This window comes from Carassius carassius, chromosome 20, assembly GCF_963082965.1.
Source record: "Carassius carassius chromosome 20, fCarCar2.1, whole genome shotgun sequence".
In the NCBI taxonomy this organism is placed as follows: domain Eukaryota; kingdom Metazoa; phylum Chordata; class Actinopteri; order Cypriniformes; family Cyprinidae; genus Carassius; species Carassius carassius.
The window spans coordinates 24,912,938-24,936,348 of record NC_081774.1 but is presented as its reverse complement, the minus strand read 5'-3'; the positions used below and the strand labels follow the sequence as shown (position 1 = coordinate 24,936,348).

General features: G+C 38.3%; 1 protein-coding gene across 5 annotated transcripts in view; it reads right to left on the bottom strand.

Moving 5' to 3' along the window:
• Window positions 1-23,411, bottom strand: part of tnk2b (tyrosine kinase, non-receptor, 2b) — a 203,551-nt gene that overhangs the window by 28,620 nt on the left and 151,520 nt on the right. For all 5 annotated transcript variants that reach the window (XM_059502262.1, XM_059502260.1, XM_059502259.1 and 2 more), the window contains 7 exons: window positions 20,815-21,027; window positions 13,668-13,820; window positions 13,084-13,361; window positions 12,656-12,782; window positions 12,246-12,487; window positions 10,027-10,221; window positions 3,734-3,825 (listed from right to left, as the gene is read on the bottom strand). In XM_059502262.1, coding sequence (XP_059358245.1) covers window positions 3,734-3,825; window positions 10,027-10,221; window positions 12,246-12,487; window positions 12,656-12,782; window positions 13,084-13,361; window positions 13,668-13,820; window positions 20,815-21,027 — 1,300 coding nt within the window. The remainder of the gene's footprint in view (window positions 1-3,733; window positions 3,826-10,026; window positions 10,222-12,245; window positions 12,488-12,655; window positions 12,783-13,083; window positions 13,362-13,667; window positions 13,821-20,814; window positions 21,028-23,411) is intronic.

The following is a 23,411-nucleotide window of genomic DNA, read 5'->3' as shown; positions in this document are numbered from 1 at the left end:
TATGATACATTGTTACTCAAGGCTAATTTCACCCATCTATTAATATAGCTGTTATTTCTCTCTTGTTAAAAAGAGATAAAGATCCAACTTCCTGTTCTAGTTATCGGCCACTTTCTCTTATATGGACTGATTTTAAATTATGTGCTAAAGTACTATCTCATTGTCTAGAGAAATTTATAAACGGGCTAATTCATCATGACCAAACAGGATTCATTAAATCTCGCTCTCCTTCTCATAACTTACGCACGTTATATCATATTATTAATTCAATTAATAGTTTGTCCTCCCCTTGCGCAGTATTATCTCTAGATGCAATGAAAGCTTTCAACCAGTTAGAATGGAACTATGGGCAGTTCTACAGCATCTGGGTCTAGGATCGAGTTTCTCATTTTTGGATGAACAAGCTATTTAATATATGCTGCTTTGTACTATTTTCAGTTTTGCTTTGTTTTACAATTTGTTTTAATTTTACGCGGCAACGCTGCAGTCATTTTGACAATACAAATGTAAAAATATATTGCAGTTATAAGAAACTGTCCCAAGATATCATGTAGGCCTAATCATTTTTAGTTTCATTATTGGGCAATTCCAGCATTAGTGACGTGACAGTCAAAATCTGAAATATAATATAGAAATCTGAAATAAATATAACCAATATAGTGAACCATCTCTTTATATTTTTCTAATTCCCAGAGTCCTGTAATTTACAATGCACAAACCAGAAGCAACAATATCTGCAGAATGGAGAAGGGTTGACTATTCTCAAAAAAATAAAATAGGCCTATCAATTTTATTTAAATTTTCATTTTTGTGTTTCAGAGGAAAATTCAATGTTACGTTTTGGACCGTTCTGAAAGCAGAATTTATGCAAACTTGTATAAAATGCTTTAAAAACTTCAACCGAGATGTCTAGCGGGAATTTAATAAAGCTGCCCCCAGCGTTATATTTTTTTGAATACTAGTAGTCGGTTCATTTAAGGCATTATTCAACTAATCACACATTTATATTAAATTAACACAATCTAATCCATAATGAGCCTTAATATATTCTGGGCTCAAGCACATGCATTAAGTTTGCCACAAAGCACAGGCAGAAGTAGCCTATTAATTGTGAAAAAGGAGACATTTTTATTATTTATTAATAAACTATTGTTTTTTTGTAGGCTGCAAGATGACATTTATGGTGCTGACTCTCATCTCCATAGTAGCCTCTACTGTACGTGCCTTTGGAGAGAAATGCAACCTTCACAGATTACATAATAGTATTTGCTTTCGTTTTGAATTTGTTCATTTAAAATTAGACATTTCAAGCTTTCTGTAGATACATTTCTCATGTATGTGAGGCACCCCAATTTTAAGTTATTTCATTATCAAGAAAAAATTCAAGTGGTCGCGTGGGCGCTTCCCTGTCGGGCATGCGCATTAATAATTTTCATAATGAATAGAACACATTTCTTTAAGGTTACAGTATGGGATCTGTATTAAAAAAACATCTTCACAAGTCTACAACCAAGACAGATGCAGTTATAATTTGTAAATTGAAGGCTATTTGACGTTTTAAAATGAGCTAAGGACCGATGCCGCTCCAAATCGTTGATAGTTGTACTTGATCAAGATTAAAGTCTTCTGCTGCTGTAGCCCATCTGCTTCAGGGTTCGACGTGTTGTGTGTTCATAGATGGTATTCTGCATACCTTGGTTGTAACGAGTGGTTATTTGAGATACTTTTGCCTTTCTATGATCTCTAACCAGTCTGCCCATTCTCCTCTGACCTGACTGCCGCTCACTGGATATTTTCTCTTTTTCTGACCATTTTCTGTAAACCCTAAAGACGGTTGTGTGTGAATATCCCAGTAGATCAGCAGTTTTTGAAATACTTAGACCAGGCTGTCTGGCACCAACAACCATTCCATGTTCAAAGTCAATTAAATCCCCTTTCTTACCCATTCTGATGCTCGGTTTGTACTTCAGCGAGTCATCTACACCACATCTAGATGTGAGCCATGTGATTGGCTGATTAGCAATTTGTGTTACCAAGCAATTGAACCGGTGTACCTAATAAAGTGGCCGGAAAGTGTATGTGCGTGAAATAAAAATGTACTTGTGACAAATATAGACCTAATATGTGACATTAATGACATTTTGCATATAGATCCATGTATGTAGCCTAGCTCACTAAAATAGGCTACCACTTTTAATGCTCCAATGAAAAGTAAACCACCATTTCTTTAGGATAATATAACACATTATTCATATTATATAAAGAATACTGCACACCTGTTAAATGTTTCAAATCTAAAATATGGTGTAATACTGTGTAGCTTAGAGAAAATGTAAGCACAGGCTCATAGGCTTGCCATCCTGCTTAAATTCGTTCTAAGGAATGCACATAACTTCATAAGTAGGCCTACTAAATTTTTATTCGTGAATATTAAATATGTTAACTACAGTGTTTTTCTTTTATTTTCCTCGACTGCAGCCATCAAATGTAACACATCGGCGAGGTAAAGCTGAAGGCTATTTGCGAAAATGTGCTGTGATGCGCTTGTTTCATAATTTGAGGATAAAGCACCACTCAGTGGTCAAAAACGGCAAATGCACTTTGCAGACATGGTGGCGGTGCTCACGGCAGGAAAAAGCACACTCTGGTTGGCCACCTACTGTAGCAACATAGTTATGTCATCAGTCGACTTTCAAGTCGATGAAATGCGGACCAGTTCTTAGAGAGGTTTTCAGATCCCTTGCAGACTACCATCTCTGTAATTAGCATTATTTTGGGGAAAAAAATGGATATTATGGGACCAGCTATTTACCAAATGTCATGTGAGTGAATGAGACCACAGCAAACACATGACAAACAGATAACTAAAAAACTGGAGCAATTAAGAGAGAAACAGAGGGAGTGAAAGAGCAAACAATAATGCATACAATACAGATGTGCTGTACCTTTGAGGAGGGGTGCTAGTAAAGAACAGAGGGGGCATGAACAGTGCTTAAATTGAACTGAGGGTCCACACTTACTCTTAACCAGCAAAGACGACTGAGGGGGCTGAGAGGGGGGCTCCTCTGCACAGCAAGCAAGCAAGTTTAAGATAGCATATGCAAAAAAGCAGGTTGGGAAAAAAACATAATAAGTACATAACAGAGAGAGAAGAAAGAAGCATAAAGCACGAGGACCTCTATTAAAGAGAGAGTGAACTAAAAATGGCGAAAATATTTTTGCTTTTAATTTGAGAGGTTAGATTTTTTTTCTAGTTTGTAATCAGGTTTTGAATTACAGGGTTCCCACACTTTTTGACCAATACATTACTTTCCATCATTTATGATTTTTAGATAAGCATTTAAATGATTTGCCAGTAAATCATTCAGAGCACTTTCAGATAAGTTTACTTGTTCTGTCCTAAATGGGGGAAAATCATTCAAATGTTTGTTCTACTTAGACTCTTTTGTGAACTACCTCCTCATTGGTCACAATGTCTATTAACCATTTCAGTTCTGGGTTTTAGCTTATAGCAGCATTTACAAATTTGAGTGAGAAGAAACATTTCTTATCAATAAAACAGTTGTGTTGCCTAATATTTTTGATGAATCTGTGATACATTTTTTACATTACATGATTTCTTCAGGCCTGAAAACACAATTTTAAAATACCTTAACATTTCTAGTTTTTCTATGACCATTGGAAGCATGTTTAATAATGTTTGCACTTTACTAATTGAAAGGCATTTGCTCACTCTTAACACGTCCAGGGAGTTGAGTTGGTCTGGCAGAGTTCAGCTCCAGCCCCAGCACATCTGGAGGATCCATGGGATTCCCAAGATAAAGACTGCAAAAGAAACAGAATGGCACAAAAGCATTTAACAGCCAATCAGTGTATATAAGAGACCATTTCTTAGACCTAAGTTTTGAGAAAAACAGGCTCTGGAACTCTGCCAGAATAAGATTTAATGACACTGTATAACCAAAGTAGTAAAAAGACATTTCAGATTTTAACAGCACCCCTTATATTTCACTGGATATTTATGGAGGTATTTACAGCTGTGATATCAGTCGATGCAGCCAAGTTTATGGCAGAGATCAAGTGTAGTGTGTTCTGCTGCCACCTTGTGTTGATGGAGCAAAGTGCTTATTTGCTGTCCTCGTGCAAAACTTGGGCCTTGGCTTCAAGTAAGAGAATGTAGCAATTTACTAATTGGCCATGAGAGAAGTAACTGTCCATCTAGTGGACAGGCCTTCTAGTCTACACAGTTAAACTTTGCTTGCTAGTCCTCACTACAAACAAACAGATATTATTATCTCATTCATCTCAAGCCCGGCTCACACTGTGTGATTTTTTAAAAGTCTTTTAGGATTGTACTTGTCAGACTGTACAAACATGATGATCATGTCACACTGTAGGATCTCAGTTGTCATTAATGTGAGACTGTACAACAGACAAGACACGTTAAAAATGGGTACATGCATGAAAACTTGTCCGGAGTTCTACGTTCGGTGACTGCGAGCTGCAATGCACGCAGGGTTGTAAAGTTGTCTGTCATTAAAAGTATATGAATGGCGGCAATACCGGTGTATTTATGCAGAATAGTGCAAGCAGCACTACACACCCACATAAAACTATGGCACAGCCGGTGTTTATCAGAGCAAAGGCAACAAATCATATGAATTCTGTGAGCGACGAGAGCGCAGGAGTTTATGCGATTAGAATAAATGTCTAACATTAATTCTGATCATGCCATGTCCTTATGAATATGGCATTTATTAAAATGTGCTGTAGTATTGTGAGCGGCTTATTAAGAGAGAAGCATGGTTCTGTGGGAGGTTAGCAGAACATAAACATGTTTTGTGAGATCACTGGTTACATACAGTAGGTGGACAACCAGAATGGGTAATACTGCCGCGTGTACCGTTGCCGCAGGGCAACGGCGTTAACTGCAAGTCAGTTACGTGTTAAAATAATTCACGAAACTACCGCCAGGTGATGCAAGGGACGGATTGCGAACTGAATGTAATTGTAAAATGTTGGTTTGTAAACTGAGATGAAAGGAACACATAAACCAACAATAACATTATAATATAACATTGTAACATCTTTAAAAACCATTAAAAATGTACAGTGAGTTAATTTCAAAACGTTGGATAGTCTTAGGCTACAGTCTACTCATCAAAAATTTAAAGAAAGACCTTCACACAAAGGCTCTTATGCATGCTATTGTTATTAAACAGTCATTACATATAAGGCCTATATATTAGGCCTATATATATATATATATACACACACGGATTTAAAGCTAAATGTTTTCATTTCGGTTCATTCTTGGTTAAAAAAATTCTCCTGGTTCCATTTGCAGAGCGAAATAGAAATAATTCTTAACTCTGTTATTATTCTTGATTTTTCAAACTGCTAACACTTTGAATTTTCTAAATTATGCCTTTACTGTGTGACTAAAAATGGAGTATTATCCGTTTCAGCTGTTTGATCGCGCTGGTGCCTCGCGCGCACAGATTCAATGGAAACAGCAGTCGTTCAACATGCCATTCGGCATGAGCAGCGGTCCACTTTGGCATATTTTTGATCATGATTTTTTTCGTTGATACTGAAACGTGATCTACAAAGCCTATTTTACCTAATGAATAATAGTTAAGATTCAAATGGACAACATCACGAATATGGAAACTTTAGGATTTGTCCCGATTGAGAGAGGTAAGCCCAACCTTACCTTATTGTTTAGCCTTAGATTATTAATTAATTAATTATTTTTTTTGTTTGTTTATAGCTAAGCCTATATTATTACATACTGCAATTATATTGATCCATTAGAATTCTATATTTTTAATTCTTGTTCTGTTCTGATAAATTTGTTAAATTTAAAGGATTTGTTGTAATGTGAAGGGAACTAAAAATATCCTGTTGGTACATTAGCCTATAACATTATTAGGCCTACCGTTATTATTTCTAAATGTAATTTACACAGTTCTAAATGCAACTTACACATGACATATATTTTTTTCCTCTCACAAACTTAATTTATTTTTTAGCATGTTTTTTTTTAACATGCAGCAAACAAAAATAGGAGATTAATCTGTTAAAATGCGTTACTTTGGGTTAACAAATTTACATGATATACTTAGGAAGAGTCTAGGCCTAATCTAGGCTATGTTGTTAACTATTTACAAAATGTGTGTTTTTATCCAATTTTATTAATTTTATTTTTTTTATTGCATCTGAAAATGACTTCAATGTGCATCACATTCACTTCTCTGGCGCAGAACCTGCCTCCAGCGTTGCTCAGCTGTGGACGATTTCTAAATGTTTGATATAAAGCTTGCTGTCCCATTTTATACAGGAATTGTTCATTAAAAAAAAAATTATTATATTGATAGTTTTATGCTAACATGCAATCAAGGTCTTCGGATACTATACAAGATTATTTAGGCTATTTAACGTGCATTGTGACATTTTACCCTTTCAACTTGGGCTCGCTGTGAAGCGGGAGCAGCTGGCGGAGGATTCCACTTGGTCTTAAAGCGTTAGTTCACCCAAAAATGAAAATTATGTAATTAATAACTCACCCTCATGTCGTTCCAAACCAGTAAGACCTCCATTTATCTTCGGAACACAGTTTAAGATATTTTAGATTTAGTCCGAGAGCTCTCAGTCCCTCCATTGAAACTGTGTGTATGGTCTACTGTCCATGTCCAGAAAGGTAAGAAAAACATCATCAAAGTAGTCCATGTGACATCAGAGGGTTAGTTAGAATATTTTGAAGCATTGAAAATACATTTTGGTCCAAAAATAGCAAAAACTACGACTTTATTCAGCATTTTCTTCTCTTCCGTGTCTGTTGTGAGAGAGAGTTCAAAACAAAGCAGTTTGTTATATCCTGTTCGCGAACGAATCATTCGATGTAACCTGATCTTTTTGAACCAGTTCACCAAATCGAACTGAATCGTTTTAAACGGTTCGCGTATCCAATACGCATTAATGGCATTAATAATAACGCAGTTATTAATGACGACATTTTCATTTTTGGGTGAACCAACCCTTTAAAGCCTTCCTCAAACGCCTACGTTCACAAATAATGATTTTCGTAAAAAATAATGATTCATCATCAATTGATAATTTGTTATTATTATGGTCTTGTGGGGGGGTAATTCTGTCTAGCTTGAAGAAAGGTTTTGATCCACTTCAAATGTTCACTACTGTATAGTGCAATATAGTTTATTAGTTATTATAACTTAATTTCAAAGGAAGTTGCCTTAAAAAAATATGCAAACTGTTGCGTTAATTTTATTTTGTTTCATCTAAACAATATTTTTTAGAGTGTGAAATATAAATTCTCACAGAATGTAGCCTATTCACTACCAATATATTGAACCATCTCTTTATGTTTTTCTAAATCCCAAACAGAGTCCAGACATCAGTAAAGTATCCATGAACATGTTTTATAGGCTATTTTAGTTTTGTGAAATACACATGCATTATGGACATGTAAAAATAAAAGAGTTTTTGGAGACATTTTATTTTGTTAGTTTTTTTTGTTGTTGTTGTATTTACAATACACAAACCAGAAGCAACAATATCTGCACAAAAGTGTTGGCCATTCTCAAAACATAAAATATCAATTTTATTTCAATTTTCGTTTTTGTGTTTCAGAGGAAAAATCTGTGTTAAGGTATCTCTCCCTTACGGACCATTTTGAAAGCAGAATTTATGCGAACACGTATAAAATACTTTAAAAACTTTAACAGAGATGTCTAGAGGGTATTTAATAGATCTGTCAACCATGTATGATTTTTTGTTACTTGTCGTTCATTTGTCATTATTCAACTAATCGCAGGTTTATATCAAATTTACATCTATAATCCATGATAATGAGCCTTAACATATTCCGCACTCAAGCACATGCATTAAGTTTGCCACAAAGCACAGGCAGAAGTAGCCTAATAATTGTGAAAAGGGAGACATTTTAATTATTTATTAATAAACAAATGTTTTCTTGTCGACTTGCCAGATGAAATCCACAGTGCTGACTCTCTCCAAATAGACATGCCTTAAAGAGAAATGCAACCTTCAGATTACATAATGCTTTCGTTTTGAATTGATTCATTTAAAAGTAGACATTTAGACAAGCTTTCTGTAGATATATTTCTCATGTATGTGAGACACTCTAATTTTCAGTTATTTCATTATCAGGAAAAAATTCAAGTGATCGAGAGGGCGCCTCCCTGTCATGCATGCACATTAATAATTTTCGCACAAACACTTGGAATTTGAATAATAATTCACATTTTGCATATGCATTACAAAGTAAATAATTTTTTACATGCAATTATCCAAAATAAAACCAAACAATATTTGCAATGAAGATAAAATATGTAGACAAATAAGAATAAATACATACAAATGCAAGAATATTATATTTTTTTTACTTTACTTAAATTGTATGAAAGCAAGTAAAGAAGGTTCCCTTTAAAATCACTCAAGTTGTTAATTAATGAAGCTCTTTTTTACAACGTGTGCATTTTGTTGATTATAATGAGAGAACTTGAGTTTAAACGCGGAGACGTTTTATTAATCAGTCCATTCTTTAGCATTTCAATGATTTAGCTAAATCGTGCAGGTTTAATTTATTCGTTTCTTGTTTTAATTAGGTCTAAATAATGGGAGCGAAATTATACAGTGACACACGTTTTAAGAAAATAAAGGAAATAATTTATAAAACACACAACAATTTCTTAACCAGTGTACAGACAAATATCTTTTTCACAATAAGTTATCTGCCAAAATAAAGAACATGTAACAAATATAATGCAAATAGATCCATGTATGTAGCCTAGCTCATTAAATAGGCTACCACTTTTAATGCTCCGATGCAAAGTAAACAACCATTTCTTTAGAATAATATAACACATAATTCATATTATATAAATAATACTGCACACCTGTTAAATGTTTCAAATCTAAAATATGGTGTAATACTGTGTAGCTTAGAGAAAATATAAGCACAGGCTCATAGGCAGGGCCTTAGCCAGGGTTTGTGGGGCCCCGGTGCAGGTCGTACCGTGGGCCCTGTTTGAAATTGTGTAAATAGCACAAATAAACAATTGTAACAACATTTAAGTAATTCAATAAAGAAAAGTGAGTGGTTTTCTCCGGTTTCATTTCTTGGATTAACATTAAGGACACTGACAGCAGCTAGTAAATTAGGCGTGGCCACTTTAAGAGATAATATATCCATTATGATACACATCTGATTTCTTTCTTGACTGTTTACTTTCACTTAAGAAATAACCGACCATTTTTGAGAGGATACTCGCAAAGACAAGTTTTTGTATGTGTCGTTTCAAGAGCAACAAGTGACCAAACTCAATTCATTTTTCATGGACTGTGGGACGTCGATCTCTGTGCGTGCTGTGATTTTTTATCTATTTTTGTGTTTGTATGTTTAAACTGGTAAGGTGTATTTTTTTGTTCAGGCATGGTGTGAAGTGAAGAAGAGCTCGGTTCAGTGTTTGCGTGGCTCTCCATGGGCGCATCAAACTCTCAGTTGAGTTTTTCCGCATCTTGTGTTTGAAATTATTAAATTGGCAAGACTTAAAACATGTGCAGTTGATAAGCTTTCGTGAAGACGCGCAAGGCCATCTTCTTATGCTTGTCTCGGGCAGTCGATCAAAATTACCAGGCCCCCCCAGCCATGGGCCCTTATAATCATCACCACCTTTCACCCCACTAGCAACGACCCTGCTCATAGGCTTGACAGTGATAGACTGATACATCTGTCAGCCAATGGTACAATTAATCAGCCAAAGTTAAGCCAATAATTGACTGTGTGGCCAATAAATACTTAAGCTCTCAAAAATGAAGATACATAAGAATAGAGCCATTGTACTCCTTAAAAATTGCCACTAGCGTAAAAAAAAAATAAACCCTGGAGAACTGTCAATTAAAACTCATTATTTCAGAGAATACAATAAAAACTACAGAAATTACAGAATGTACATTTGAGATTACATTTCAGACACTCACTCATCGATCCTGTCAGGAAAGCCCCAGCAGCGGTGAGGGTCACTGTCTCCATGGCCAGTGTGAATTAAGCTGTTCTTCAGTGGACGGCTTATGTCATGGGCAGAAAGACCTGCCACTGACGTGACGGTGTTCCTGGGAAACTGACCAACCTTCAGGGTACGCTTATTCTGACCTCTCCACCAGTAGTTCTCTGCCCTGCAGGACACACAGAGACCGTTTAAAAGACAAAAACATAGCTTCTCTCTTATTTGGCTACTTCTAAAGAGGGCTAGGAACTGAGAACTAATTCTTATTCGCTTTTTTTATTATTATAATTTTAACAGTTCTTGAACAGTTTTTGCAACCAGTATTGAATAAATCCCAAGGAGTGAATCATATGAGCATATTATTGTTAGTATATCAATAGCACTGAACCAGTCTGAGAAATTATAGAACCAGAATTAAATTCATCAAAAATTAGACCAGATCTCCAAAATATGACAAAACGTGAATAAAATAAAGACTTGATTTTTAAATGTATAAATAAATAATAAAAATCAAGTCTTTATTTTATTCACATTTTGTCTTGTTTTTATTATTTTAATTAACCCCCTCAACAACGGTTTCCTTTGAAGAACCAGGATTTTCACATTTACTCACCCTCATGTTCCCAACCCTAAATATTTTTCTTCTGTTGTGCCCAAAAAATTTTATTTTTAAGAATGCTGGTGAACAACAGTTGATGGTAGCCATTCAATTGTTTCGAAAGAAACTCATACAGGTTTGGAACTTGAGGGTGAGTAAATTATAATTTCTTTCTTTTTTCTTCTTTAATTACTCTTGGATTAACTGTCCTTTTAAATTTAATGGCCATTTTTATGATGAACATACATTTTTCTAGTTATGCCAAACAGAATATTTTTTTTTAATAATTGTGAAAATTTTAAAATCCAAATCCTTCATCATTATATAGTAAGTCATAAATGTGTGGCAAAATCATGTAAATTCACTGGTTAAAAAGATACAGAAGAACATTCTGCCATTAAAACGTATGGATTTCTTAAGTCAAAAAAAAAGTCTTTGATTTCCTTTGGATTCAGAAAGTTACTCCTAACCACTGGGGTAGACTGTTGTTTTCATCTTGTCTGTCCTAAGATCATTAGTCGCGTTTCCACTGTCACTTCCGGGACTTGATCGTGCCTCATCAGTTCTTCCTTGGGCCAAATCGGGCCAGCTGGGGCTAGAGGAGTGGTTATGAACAAAGGCGAAGTTTCTCCACGTCTGGAGAGCATCAGTGCCATGGATCATTTCAGAAGGCTAACAGCTATAACACCAGCATTAAAAACTTTTTAAAATAAGTTGAGCTAAAAACTCACTTTCAGTCAGCAGCGAATGTTTGAAATAACTTGATCCGGTGTGGATTATAATCAGCATACAAGGCATAAATATTTATAAGCGATGCAAAAGACTATGCACGCTAGGCATTAATGTTACCGCAGTAAACATGGTAAATATGATCGCTGGAGAAATCAGACGTCAGCTTCTTATTCTCGATCACAATCGTGTATTTATTTAGTAACATATTTTATCTTTCATAACTCTCGTCACGAGAGTTTAGCTCCACGTAGCACGTCATTAAAATATAATAATGTTTTTTTTTCGGGAGCTTTTAAAAAAATATATAACTGATCGTTCTTTCTAAATGTGATGTATATAGGCTATTGTGACTTCAAATAAACAGACTCGACTGAATAACAGACTATGTTCATAACATTTTATTTGTGTGACTAATTTTCAATTATGATCAATGTATCACTTATTATAGTAAAACATTGATGCTTTTGGATTTAAATATTTAACAAAGCATGCAAACAACCAGCCGCTTTTATCATGTTCGTTTTGTGATCGCACTAATTCCAATGACTTATTCCTCATTAGTTTTCTGATAACTTCTCTTTGTTCTGATAACTTCTCTTTGTTGGTGAAATGATGGGGTTGCATGACGTTGTTGCTGAGAGGCATGTAAAGGGTGGATTCCAGTGACGCGGAGCTTTTGGCCCGACGATGGAAACGCAGTGCTATTTTGGCCTCGGTGCTACGGGTCCGAGGATATTAGTCCCGCCCATCCCGTTTTGAGCCCTGGCTCGCACTGGCCCGACAGCAGAAAAGCGCTATTCACTATAAAATGAAAGTGTCATATCAATCATGAAAGTCCCATTACATTCTATATAAAAGCTCACCTGCCCTCTATGATGGTAATGACATCATTCATCTGGATTTGAAGCTTGTCATGTTCATCAAAGTCTTGCAGGGCCCTCATGTCTGTAGGCATGGTCTCCACTAGAAATTCCCTTAGAGCAACGAAGGTGGGCCTGTCATCTGGTTTCTGAGCCCAGCACTGCATCATGACATTATAGATGTCCTGAGGACAGTCCTCGGGCTTAGGAAGTCTTTCACCCTCCTTGTCTATTTTGTGGAGGATCTGTCACAAACACATATTTCATTTTTTTCCTCATGATTTTCTTAACCAGAAAGTGAACACAATCACTATTAGCCTCAAAATGTCTTGATTTTTGGGATTACTGTTAAATATTTCTTTAGGCAGATGTTTATGACTAAATGGAAGTTCACAGTGGATGAGGAGGGGTACCTGACTACCATTTAGACCCAGCCATGGCTCCTGACCATAGGTAAACATTTCCCACAGTGTCACACCAAACATCCATGTGTCTGTTGCGTGTGAAAACGTGCGTGTCTTCAAGCTTTCTGGGGCACACCTATGTAAGAAAAAAACACCATGCAGAAAGTAGGTCAGTAAAATAAAATGCCTGTAAATAAACAACCAACCAAGGGAAAATGACATGAGGATCATGCACAGTTCAAGTAATCAAATCAAGCGCCACAAACAATGACCTCATTCAAATTCAATCCGAATCCTGAGTTCTGGCCTGTAACTGCATAAAAAAACAACCAAATTATTTAAAGCTCTCCGTATCCCTTCTCAACAAATTCAAACCACATGCAAACAAACTTTTCAGTTGTAAATATATATCCAGTCACTCCAACCCTCTCCCTCACCAGGCAAATGGGACTTTGCGATGCTCTTGCATGACGTAATGGTCATCATTCTTAGGCAGCGCCCTCATCAGTCCGAAGTCACCGATTTTGATCTGCTCACTGGAAGCCAGGAGGATGTTTCTGGCGGCCAAGTCTCGGTGGATGAAGCGCTTGGACTCTAGGTAGGCCATGCCATTGGATATCTGGATGGTGTACTGACACAAGGTGGAAATGAGGAAATGGCCCAGGGTCTTTCGCAAGCGATCCAGCATTGAGCCGAGAGGTGCAAGCTCAGTCACCTTAGAGAAAGAAGTGTAATAAAGAGGGTCATTGAGGGAAGATAGCAGGGGAAGAAGAGGGGCATGATATTAAGTTTCATTTAATTTCACAACTGAAAAACTGGCAAGAAGCATCTTGTTGTCGGAGACAATGAACACTGCCAATCAGGAATAACTTGAGAAGTCAGTGGCAGCAAATGAGTCTATGAGAGCACGCAAATGTCAAGCCTTATTTTAGCTCACCCCTCCCTTCTCAAGACCTTGATACTTTAGCACCATGTCTTTGCCACCAATTTGATGTAGACGTTAACACGCACACTCACTCACCATCTTCATGGGGTGTGTGAGGACGACTCCGTAGAGACGGATGAGGTTCTGGTGGTCAAGAGAGTGCATGGCATTGACCTCACAGATGAAGTCATCCAGAGCATCTGGTTGGTTGAGCACGTCTGTCTTCAGACACTTCACTGCCACATTGAGCTGAGGAGGAAATGTTGAAAGAACAACTCAGACAGGACATCAGCACAAATACATCACAAGTCCCTGCATGAGAACACATCTGCCTTTGCTGGGGAGAGCTTCCAGCAGCTGGACTAACCTGTACACATCACAATCCCACACACGATAATGACCCCCTCTGAGACCTGTGTCTACAATGTTGCTGGTCATCACTGAAGTTCAGAGCATAATCGCAGAGCAACTTTATTCCCTGTGCTCAGCTTGAACTCTGGCTGAAGTTCCAACTTTTGGAAAGAAATCATGTAACATCTGCCATTACTCTGCCTAAATTATGACAAGACCGATCTGCATTACTTCATTAGTTTAAATAGATTTTAAATGGTTAAACAGGTTTTCTATTTTCAGAAAGAACTAAATAGTGCAAAAAAATTGCATCTTTCTGTATGCCATCCTTCTATAAGTTTAAAGCAGGTGTCAATCAAAAAATGTTTTGGGAAACTACGTATGAATCGACCTGGTAGTGTCAGTAATATGCATACATCGTTAGAATGTATTTCCCAATTTATGTTGTCCACCAGATGCTTCTGTTGTGTAGGATATTTTCTTCATCTGCTTAATTGCCTTGCATGTGAAAATTGATCAAGTCCAATTCAAGTCAGAAATGTAAAAGCTCTCTGCTCAGATTTATTGAGGTGATAATCATGTACAGTGTAGAACACAAATGCAGGACAAGTATCGCACTGAGGGTCAGGGGTTTGTTCAAATCTTAATTTCTATGTTTGAAAAACAGTAATAGTGATGCTTGCCTTAATGCAGTGGTCTCAAACTCAATTCCCAGAGGGCCACAGCTCTGCATAGTTTAGTTCCAACCCTAATCAAACACACCTGATCTAGCTAATAAAGGTCTTCAGGATTACTAGAAACTTCCAAGCAGGTGTGATTTGGAGTTGGTTGGAGCTAAACTCTGCAGAGCTATGGCCCTCCAAGAATTGAGTTAGAAACCACTACCTTAAAAGCTATAATCATTAAGTTGGATGAGGGTGTTTGAATGTTACATGTATGAAAAGAGCATTTGACAAATCTCAGCTTGGTCCTCACATTTTTCTGAATAGTGCAATGAAGCAGTGTTTGATTTGTACAAATGGCCACAGGAAAGATGTTCCCACTCTAGTCCCATGTGGAAAGAACCCTTTGGTGTGCAAAACACACTATCACTTCAGCCTCCGGCTCAGTTCACATGACATCTGACCCCTCATCAGGTCATTAGAGGCCCTTCTCTCCCACAAACCTCCTCTGGAGAACACAGCTGCTACATTGACACATAGAGATCAGTCCTGAAACAGGATATTCACATGGAGCCCTGGAACACTTCAAGGCAAAGGAGGGACCACATATACAAAGTATCTAAAAACTATTTTTTTGTTGATCTCAGTTTCTGAATGTGACAAACAATGTTCCTGCCAAAATGTGCCAAATGTTTACTTTATTTTAAGATCCAATTCTCACCATTAACAAACTATTAACTACAGCTTTTTCCTAAGAAAAATTGATAATTTGCTGCTAATAGTCAGCATGGTAGTTGTTAAATTCAGGTATTGGGTAGGATTAGGGATGTAAAAAATTTCCAACAAGAATATGTGCTTTATAAGTACTAATAAACAGTCAATATGTTAATAACAGGCATGCACATACGTAACTAGTTAATGGTAAGAACTGGTGTTGGAGATAAAAAAAAATAAGATTAACAGATAAACATATCACTAAAATGTCAATGATACAATCTGACTCCTCATCTTGAGTACATCCTAGTAGTGCATGACTGAGATGGTGGCTGAATTCAAACTCTACAAAGCTGGTATTTAAAAAAAAGCTTCATCTGTTTTCCAAACACTTGAACCTTTCTCTTCTCCCCAACTCACCACTAGAACTCTGAATTATTCTGAATAAATTCAGAATCATGATTTTTTTTGTGATTCTCCCATAATTCTGATGACAAAATGTAAATGACTAAATTTATAAATTGTATTTATTTATTATTATTATAGCGCTTCCGGTCCCTGGACTTGGGCGAAGCCGGTCGGCCCTTCGCGATGGCCCAACAGCTCCGGGACTCCTGCCGCAAGTGGCTACTGGCCAAGGGAAGTGACGTGGAGCATGTCATCGACCTGGTGGTGCTGGAGCAGTTCATCGTCGCTGGACTCGGCCATCCATCTGGCGGAGGACTACATGGTGGCATGCCCAGGGGTCGGCGAACCCCTGCCCTCTAACTCTCTCTCTCCTTCTCTTTCTCCCCCTTCTCTCTCTCGCCCTGTCCCTCTCCCTAGGTCCCGTCCACCCGGCCCTCCTCGTGTCCGGGGGCGGGGCGGGATTGACCAAGGGCACTTCGCGAGTCCAAGAGTCTGGAGGGGACAGTGCTTGCGTTTCTCCGCTCTCTCCGCGCCAATTCTCCAATTCACTCCCTGCCACTGGGGCGGCGGGTAGGTCTGGGCTGGCCTATTGGCGTTGCGGGGACCCGGAGCATTTCGTGGACAGGTGTCCAGTGATGGAGGTGGGGATGATGATCCGGGTCCCGGACGTCCCACAGGTCACCCCCGGTCAGGCTGGCGAGTACCAAATACCTTGTGAGTATCAAGGGGGGTACCTATCCGGCCTTGGTGGATTCAGGATGTAACCAAACCTCAAAGCCTCATCCATCAAAGCCTGATTCAACCGGGGGCATTGGATACAAGCCGCGTGGTTAAGGTGCAGTGCAGTAAGTTGTATCATATCGATCACAAGTGCAGTATGGAGTACCTCAAGGCTCAGTACTAGGGCTGCTATTCTTCAAGCTTTATATGTTACCCTTGGGAGATATCATCAGGAAACATGGTGTTAGCTTTCACTGTTATGCTGATGATACTCAGCTCTATATTTCTTCGCAGCCCGGTGAAACACACCAATTTGAAAAACTAATGGATTGCATAGTCGATATAAAAAACTGGATGACGAGTAATTTCTTACTGCTAAATTCTGAAAAAACAGAGGTGTTAATTATAGGACCTAAAAACTCTGCATGTAATAACCTAGAACACTGTCTAATACTTGATGGCTGCTCTGTCAATTCTTCGTCATCAGTTAGGAACCTAGGTGTGCTATTTGATCGCAATCTTTCCTTAGAAAGCCATGTTTCTAGCATTTGTAAAACTGCATTTTTCCATCTCAAAAATATATCTAAATTACGGCCTATGCTCTCAATGTCAAATGCAGGAATGTTAATCCATGCATTTATGACCTCAAGGTTAGATTATTGTAATTCTTTATTGGGTGGTTGTTCTGCATGCTTAGTAAACAAACTACAGCTAGTCCAAAATGCAGCAGCAAGAGTTCTTACTAGAACCAGGAAGTATGACCATATTAGCCTGGTCCGGTCAACACTGCACTGGCTCCCTATCAAACATCGTATAGATTTTAAAATATTGCTTATTACTTATAAAGCCCTGAATGGTTTAGCACCTCAGTATTTGAATGAGCTCCTTTTACATTATAATCCTCTACGTCTGCTACGTTCTCAAAACTCAACGCAATTTGATAAAACCTAGAATATCAAAATCAACTGCGGGCGGCAGATTCTTTTCCTATTTGGCGCCTAAACTCTGGAATAACCTACCTAACATTGTTCGGGAGGCAGACACACTCTTGCAGTTTAAATCTAGATTAAAGACCCATCTCTTTAACCTGGCTTACACATAACATACTAAAATGCTTTTAATATCCAAATCCGTTAAAGGATTTTTAGGCTGCATTAATTAGGTAAACCGGAACTGGGAACACTTCCCATACCACCCGATGTACTTGCTACATCATTAGAATAATGGCATCTACGCTAATATTAGTCTGTTTCTCTCTTATTCCGAGGTCACCGTAGCCACCAGATCCAGTCTGTATCCAGATCAGAGGGTCACTGCAGTCACCCGGATCCAGTACGTATCCAGATCAGATGGTGGATCAGCGCCTAGAAAGGACCTCTACATCCCTGAAAGACAGCAGAGACCAGAACAACTAGAGTCCCAGATACAGATCCCCTGTAAAGACCTTGTCTCAGATGACCATCAGGACAAGACCACAGGAAACAGATGATTCTTCTGCACAATCTGACTTTGCTGCAGCCTGGAATTGAACTACTGGTTTCGTCTGGTCAGAGGAAAATTGGCCCCCCAACTGAGCCTGGTTTCTCCCAAGGTTTTTTTCTCTATTCTGTCACAGATGGAGTTTCGGTTCCTTGCCGCTGTCGCCTCTGGCTTGCTTAGTTGAGGTCACTTCATCTACAGCGATATCGTTGACTTGATTGCAAATAAATGTACAGGCACTATTTAAACTGAACAGAGATGACATCACTGAATTCAATGATGAACTGCCTTTAACTGTCATTTTGCATTATTGACACACTGTTTTGCTAATTGAATGTTGTTCAGTTGCTTTGACGCAATGTATTTTGTTTAAAGCGCTATATAAATTAAGGTGACTTGACTTGACTTGACATGACTTTAACTACGCCTTCTTCCTTTGCTTGAACATTTGGGCGGCATTATGCAAATATTTCCACAAAGTAGACATGTGAGGGCATGTTTGAATGAGCCATTTTGGGGGACGTGACAGTCTTAACTTTAATAAAAAAAATCTCTTTGGATTTGAGACTTAAGTCTTTGCAACTTTACAGATCTTTTTCATGCACCAAGAGTTTGTAACACTCCAAAGAGAAAGGAAAAATGAAATCGCATCATATGACCCCTTTAAAAGACATAGCTGAATTGTTGTCATTTAGGTATAAGATCGTGCAAGTGTTTGAATCGAGATCGCAATCTTTTAACAATTAAGCATGCAGGTAGGGCTGTGACGGTGGCTGATGTTTACCACCGCGGTAGTCATGGACCAACAACCGCCGGTGGCGCGGTGTTTGGAAAAAAAAAAAAAAAAAAAAAAAAAAAAAAGAAAAAAGTTATATATATATATATATATAATAGCTGATATATATATATATATATATATATATATATATATATATATATATATATATATATATATATATATATAAATGTATAAATATATTGGTGTCAAAATTTGCTCGTTAACGAAGGCGATAATTTTTTTCCAGTTTAACGTATTCAAATCATTTTACGTAGGGGCGGGGATGGCCACCCACTCACAACTGCTGCTTCTGTCACTTTTTCTCAAGACAAGAAGTAAATTTATTCAGTCACAGAATGACTAAACAGGAGACGTTTCAGACATGCGCTCCACTTCACTTTATTATCAGGTGCAAGTTAAGCGAGCGTGGACGGTCCTGTGCTCAAAGGCGGCGCATAAACTATGTGCAAGCAGTGTCGTGGTCAGTTAATTCATGGAATTACCAAAAAAGGTGATTAAAGCTGACTTAAACTGTGCATGCATGTAATATATTTTATATATATTATATACAGAATATATTTATATGTATGCACGTCTAGAAATCAGCCCATCTCACTCATCTAACACATCCTATTTAACTCGTCAGTTAGTGTTTATTTGAGCACTTCTGTCAGTGAACGCCGCCTGCAAAACACTAAAATAAATATCAAAGAAATAATTCAGTTAAACAAGAAAGTAGCCTAAATAAGAAAAGTTAAATACCCCCTATCTAACGGACGCGAGCGACGCAGCGCGACAAAATACTCATTATAATCAGTGATGCTACACTGGATGCAGCACAACACGATATGATAAATCCCCGTCCGGTCTGTGATGTAGGCTACTGACACAGAGTTCATATGTCCTGTATAGACACTAGACAGACTAAACCTGTCGCAACGCGGTTGTGTTGCGTCTGGTTTACTTTTCCGCCACCAAGCAAGCTCAATAACTTAGGCCGGTGACACACTGGATGCGTGGCGCAAGCGTCTCAGCCGCGTGGCGTGTCCGTTTTTAATTCGGCTCCCATGTTAACAGGTTAGAGCTTACAGACTGCCTGCGTAAGACGCGCGCGGAAAACGTGTGCATGCTAGAAATAGAACCGACGCCTATCTTTCACGGGACACGCGCGCGTGTTGGAAGCGTTTCCAGGCAAAATATAATAGGAAAATATGTTTATATGTCATTTTGTACACAAATACATATTAATTCATGACATTTTGATGTTTGAAAGTCTATAGGTTGACATAAATTCAGATATAAATGTAATTAAAAAAAAAAAATAATAATTATCGATTTTCAAATATTGCACCTGTCAAACATAGTATATTTTGCCGTCAAAACTGTTGACGGTGTCCTTTATCAGTAGGCGTAGTTGTAGGTGTGTAAAAAAAAGTTGATGTTGTCATGAAGACAAGATCCTGGTCTGTCGGCGGCCTCCCTCTATGTCACCTACAGCAGCAGCAGCTCGCCGCGTCAGGCACGCTTCTGGTGTGTAAAGACACAGAAAACGCCACGCTCCTGGGATGCAGCAGACATGCCACGCTCACGCCACACAGCCAGTGTGTCACCGGCCTAACTCTTCATCTGAACGCGCTCTCATGGGAATCGTTGCCATATTTCTTGTTACCATCGTTTATTCACCGCTGTCTCGTTTGTATTTGGCCAGTTTGGAGAAAGCCTCACCAAACCTGACCAGCCAGCGTTTGCGATCACGAGAACTTGTGCAAACGCCGATGGGTGACATGAATGCAGATGACTCCAGATCGGTGATGCGGTATTTGCTTTCCCAACAAGATCCATCGCCCAACACTAAATTAATTTGCTGAATGCATAAACTGTATTTTCCTGTGCTCAAATCTGCATATCTAAAGGAATGTTTGAGGTAATTTGTTAATTACCATAGACATAGAATTTGCAACTATTACAGTTATTACACTTATATACAAAACTTTGTATTATGCTTGCTATAGAGTTTGTGACGTCGCGTGCACTACCGCCGGTGGCAGTAGACAACCGCGGTAGCAACCGACCACCGCGGTGACGCGGTTGTTACGGCAACCGTCACAGCCCTACATGCAGGTCTACTCACCACTTTTCCATTTGGCGTAAACCACTCTCCGCGCTTCACAACGCCAAAGGAGCCATCGCCCAGTTTCTCAAATAGGGTCAGGTCTTTCTCACTAATGAGACAGGTGAGGGCCTGCTGCTGGCCGTCCACTGGAGGAGGTGTGGTGGTGAGTTTTCTGAACGTACTGGCTGGCTGGGGACTGAAGTCTCCTTCTGGTCTCTTGCCACTGAACACCTGAGGGATAAACAACAACAAAGTAAACATCTAGAGGTAACAAGTAAAAGCCCTTAGCAACCTTTGTGTAAAAAACATTTTAATTGTGTGCAGACAGACTGCATCAAATGTGTACCAGGAACTTGAGGACTCCTTGGAAAGTCTCTATCCCATTATGGTAATGATATGTGCTAAAAGGGAACATCCCAAAACTTAAAAGAAGGACAACAGTAGAAATCACAATAAAAGAAAGAGAGAGAGAGAGAGAGAGAGAGAGAGAGAGAGAGATATTCCATGAAGAACTGCTCTCTCTAACTGCCTATCAGCTTTTGAGGCACTTTGTATGAGGGTTGGCCAAGGAGAGCTGAGCCATCGAGGACCAGAGTGTGGGCTGAGAGAAGTCAGGGGCTACAAACTCAAGGGACAAGGAGGATGGATGTGAACGGAAGGTGGAGGAGAGATAGGTGGCCCTGACTTTAACCCATTAAAAACAGACAGAAAGATAATATTAGAGAGAGTGGTGACACTGCAAAAAAAGAGAAAACAGAAATGGAGAAGGCCGGAACGCAATGTCTGTAGCCTTGAGAGTGAGAGCCTGGATTTGATGGACATGCTGAAAATAGAAGAACTGAACTGGGACCAGAGTGAATATGAAAGTTCTAGATAAAGCTTTGAACCCCAGACTACTGTCTGATAACCATACACATAGCAAACATATATTACACACTGACAAATGCCTCAATGAGTAACAAATCCAAACTCATCTTTCCATCTCGGTTCTGGACTTTCCATATATATTTTTTTTATTCTGAGCCAATGATATTTTCGTTTCCTGACCCTCACAATAGCTATTTATAGTTTTACATCTTCATTAAGACATAAATTAGTATGTTTATTGAGCGGGAATTGTTCCTCTCCACAATACAGATGATTCAGGTTTAACTGTCTACATAGTAATTGCCACCAAAACTCATTCATTTCAAACACAAAACTATATAGGCATCCACACATATTTGCATTAAAGCAACAGTTGAAACAGGAGAACACTTACTAAGGGCAAGTGTCAACTAAAGCATGCCCACACACACTAACAGTGGAGTGAGGAGGCAGATTACTCAGTCTGTTCTCGATGCCAAGAATGGAAACAAACAGGTGTAATTTTAGAAAGCTCTCATCCTCTCAGGCCACTTCCTGTAGGCCCAGGCCAAAACTGAAACTAAAGCCTTCACACAAGGGAGGAAATAAGTCTTTGTATGTGTGTGTGTTGGTTTAATTATTTGACATGTATGAAAGAGCAAAGAGGAGGCTAAGTAGATGGTCACATATTGAACATCCATATCAAACTGTCTGCATGTATTTCATATGTGACTTTATAGAAGTAGTTAACTTAGTAATGTACACTTTCAGATGTTGAAAATTGTACCTTTAAGGGTACAAAAGCCTGATGCTTTTTAGCATCAAAGGGACAACTCTATACATTATCTACACCTAAAAGGTTCATAGTAGTACCTTAAGGTAATATTTTTACCTGACATATTCTTTAAGGACACCAATAGCAAGCTGCTGTACTCAAAAAGTTCAAATTTGTATGTATTTTTCCTGACAGTGTATGGGAGTGGAGGATATCTGTGTGTGCTTCATTTAACACAAGTGTGCCATTTCTGGTGCCAAAGGTCAAGATGTCCTCATCCCACAGACAGAGGAATGTGCCCTACAAGCTGATGGTTTAGACAAGAGCAATCATTTGTCAATCCTGTGTGCAAATCACTCCCACATACACACTTCCTCTCAACACATATTGTAAAAGAGCACACATACATACACAGTCTATTATGTAAATATAAGTGAGAGTAGGAGATTAATGACGTGGCAAGTCAGATGGAGCTGGAAGAGCCAGATTCAATCTATGGTCTCTCTAATTCTAGCCTTGGCTCTTCGTACACTGTTAGGCAAACACTGAAACAAAACATTGTAGTGATATTTTAAATATTAAAAACAAAGTAGCGCAGGCCAACATAAATACAAAAAAATTAATAAATGTGTCTGTCATAACTGCAGATACAACTACTGTTGCTGTTTACTCCAGTGAGGCCTCTGGTTAGCACCACCCATACATCAAGCCCTATGAAAACAACTCTCACACTGAGAACACACCAGCCGTACAGAAACAGATCAAAGCAAAGTATACTTATGAATTGATTCAGGTCAGTTTATTGTATGCAATAAAAAATATTCTGGGCAAAACAAGCTGCTCCTTTTACACAGTCTAATATAGCTCCTATGTTTGTTTAAATTTTTTTTTTTGTTTTATTTGGGGGGGGGGGGGGTTATACCAAACCAACATTCAAGAGTATGACAAACCTAAAAACAGGCCTATATATATATATATATATATATATATATAT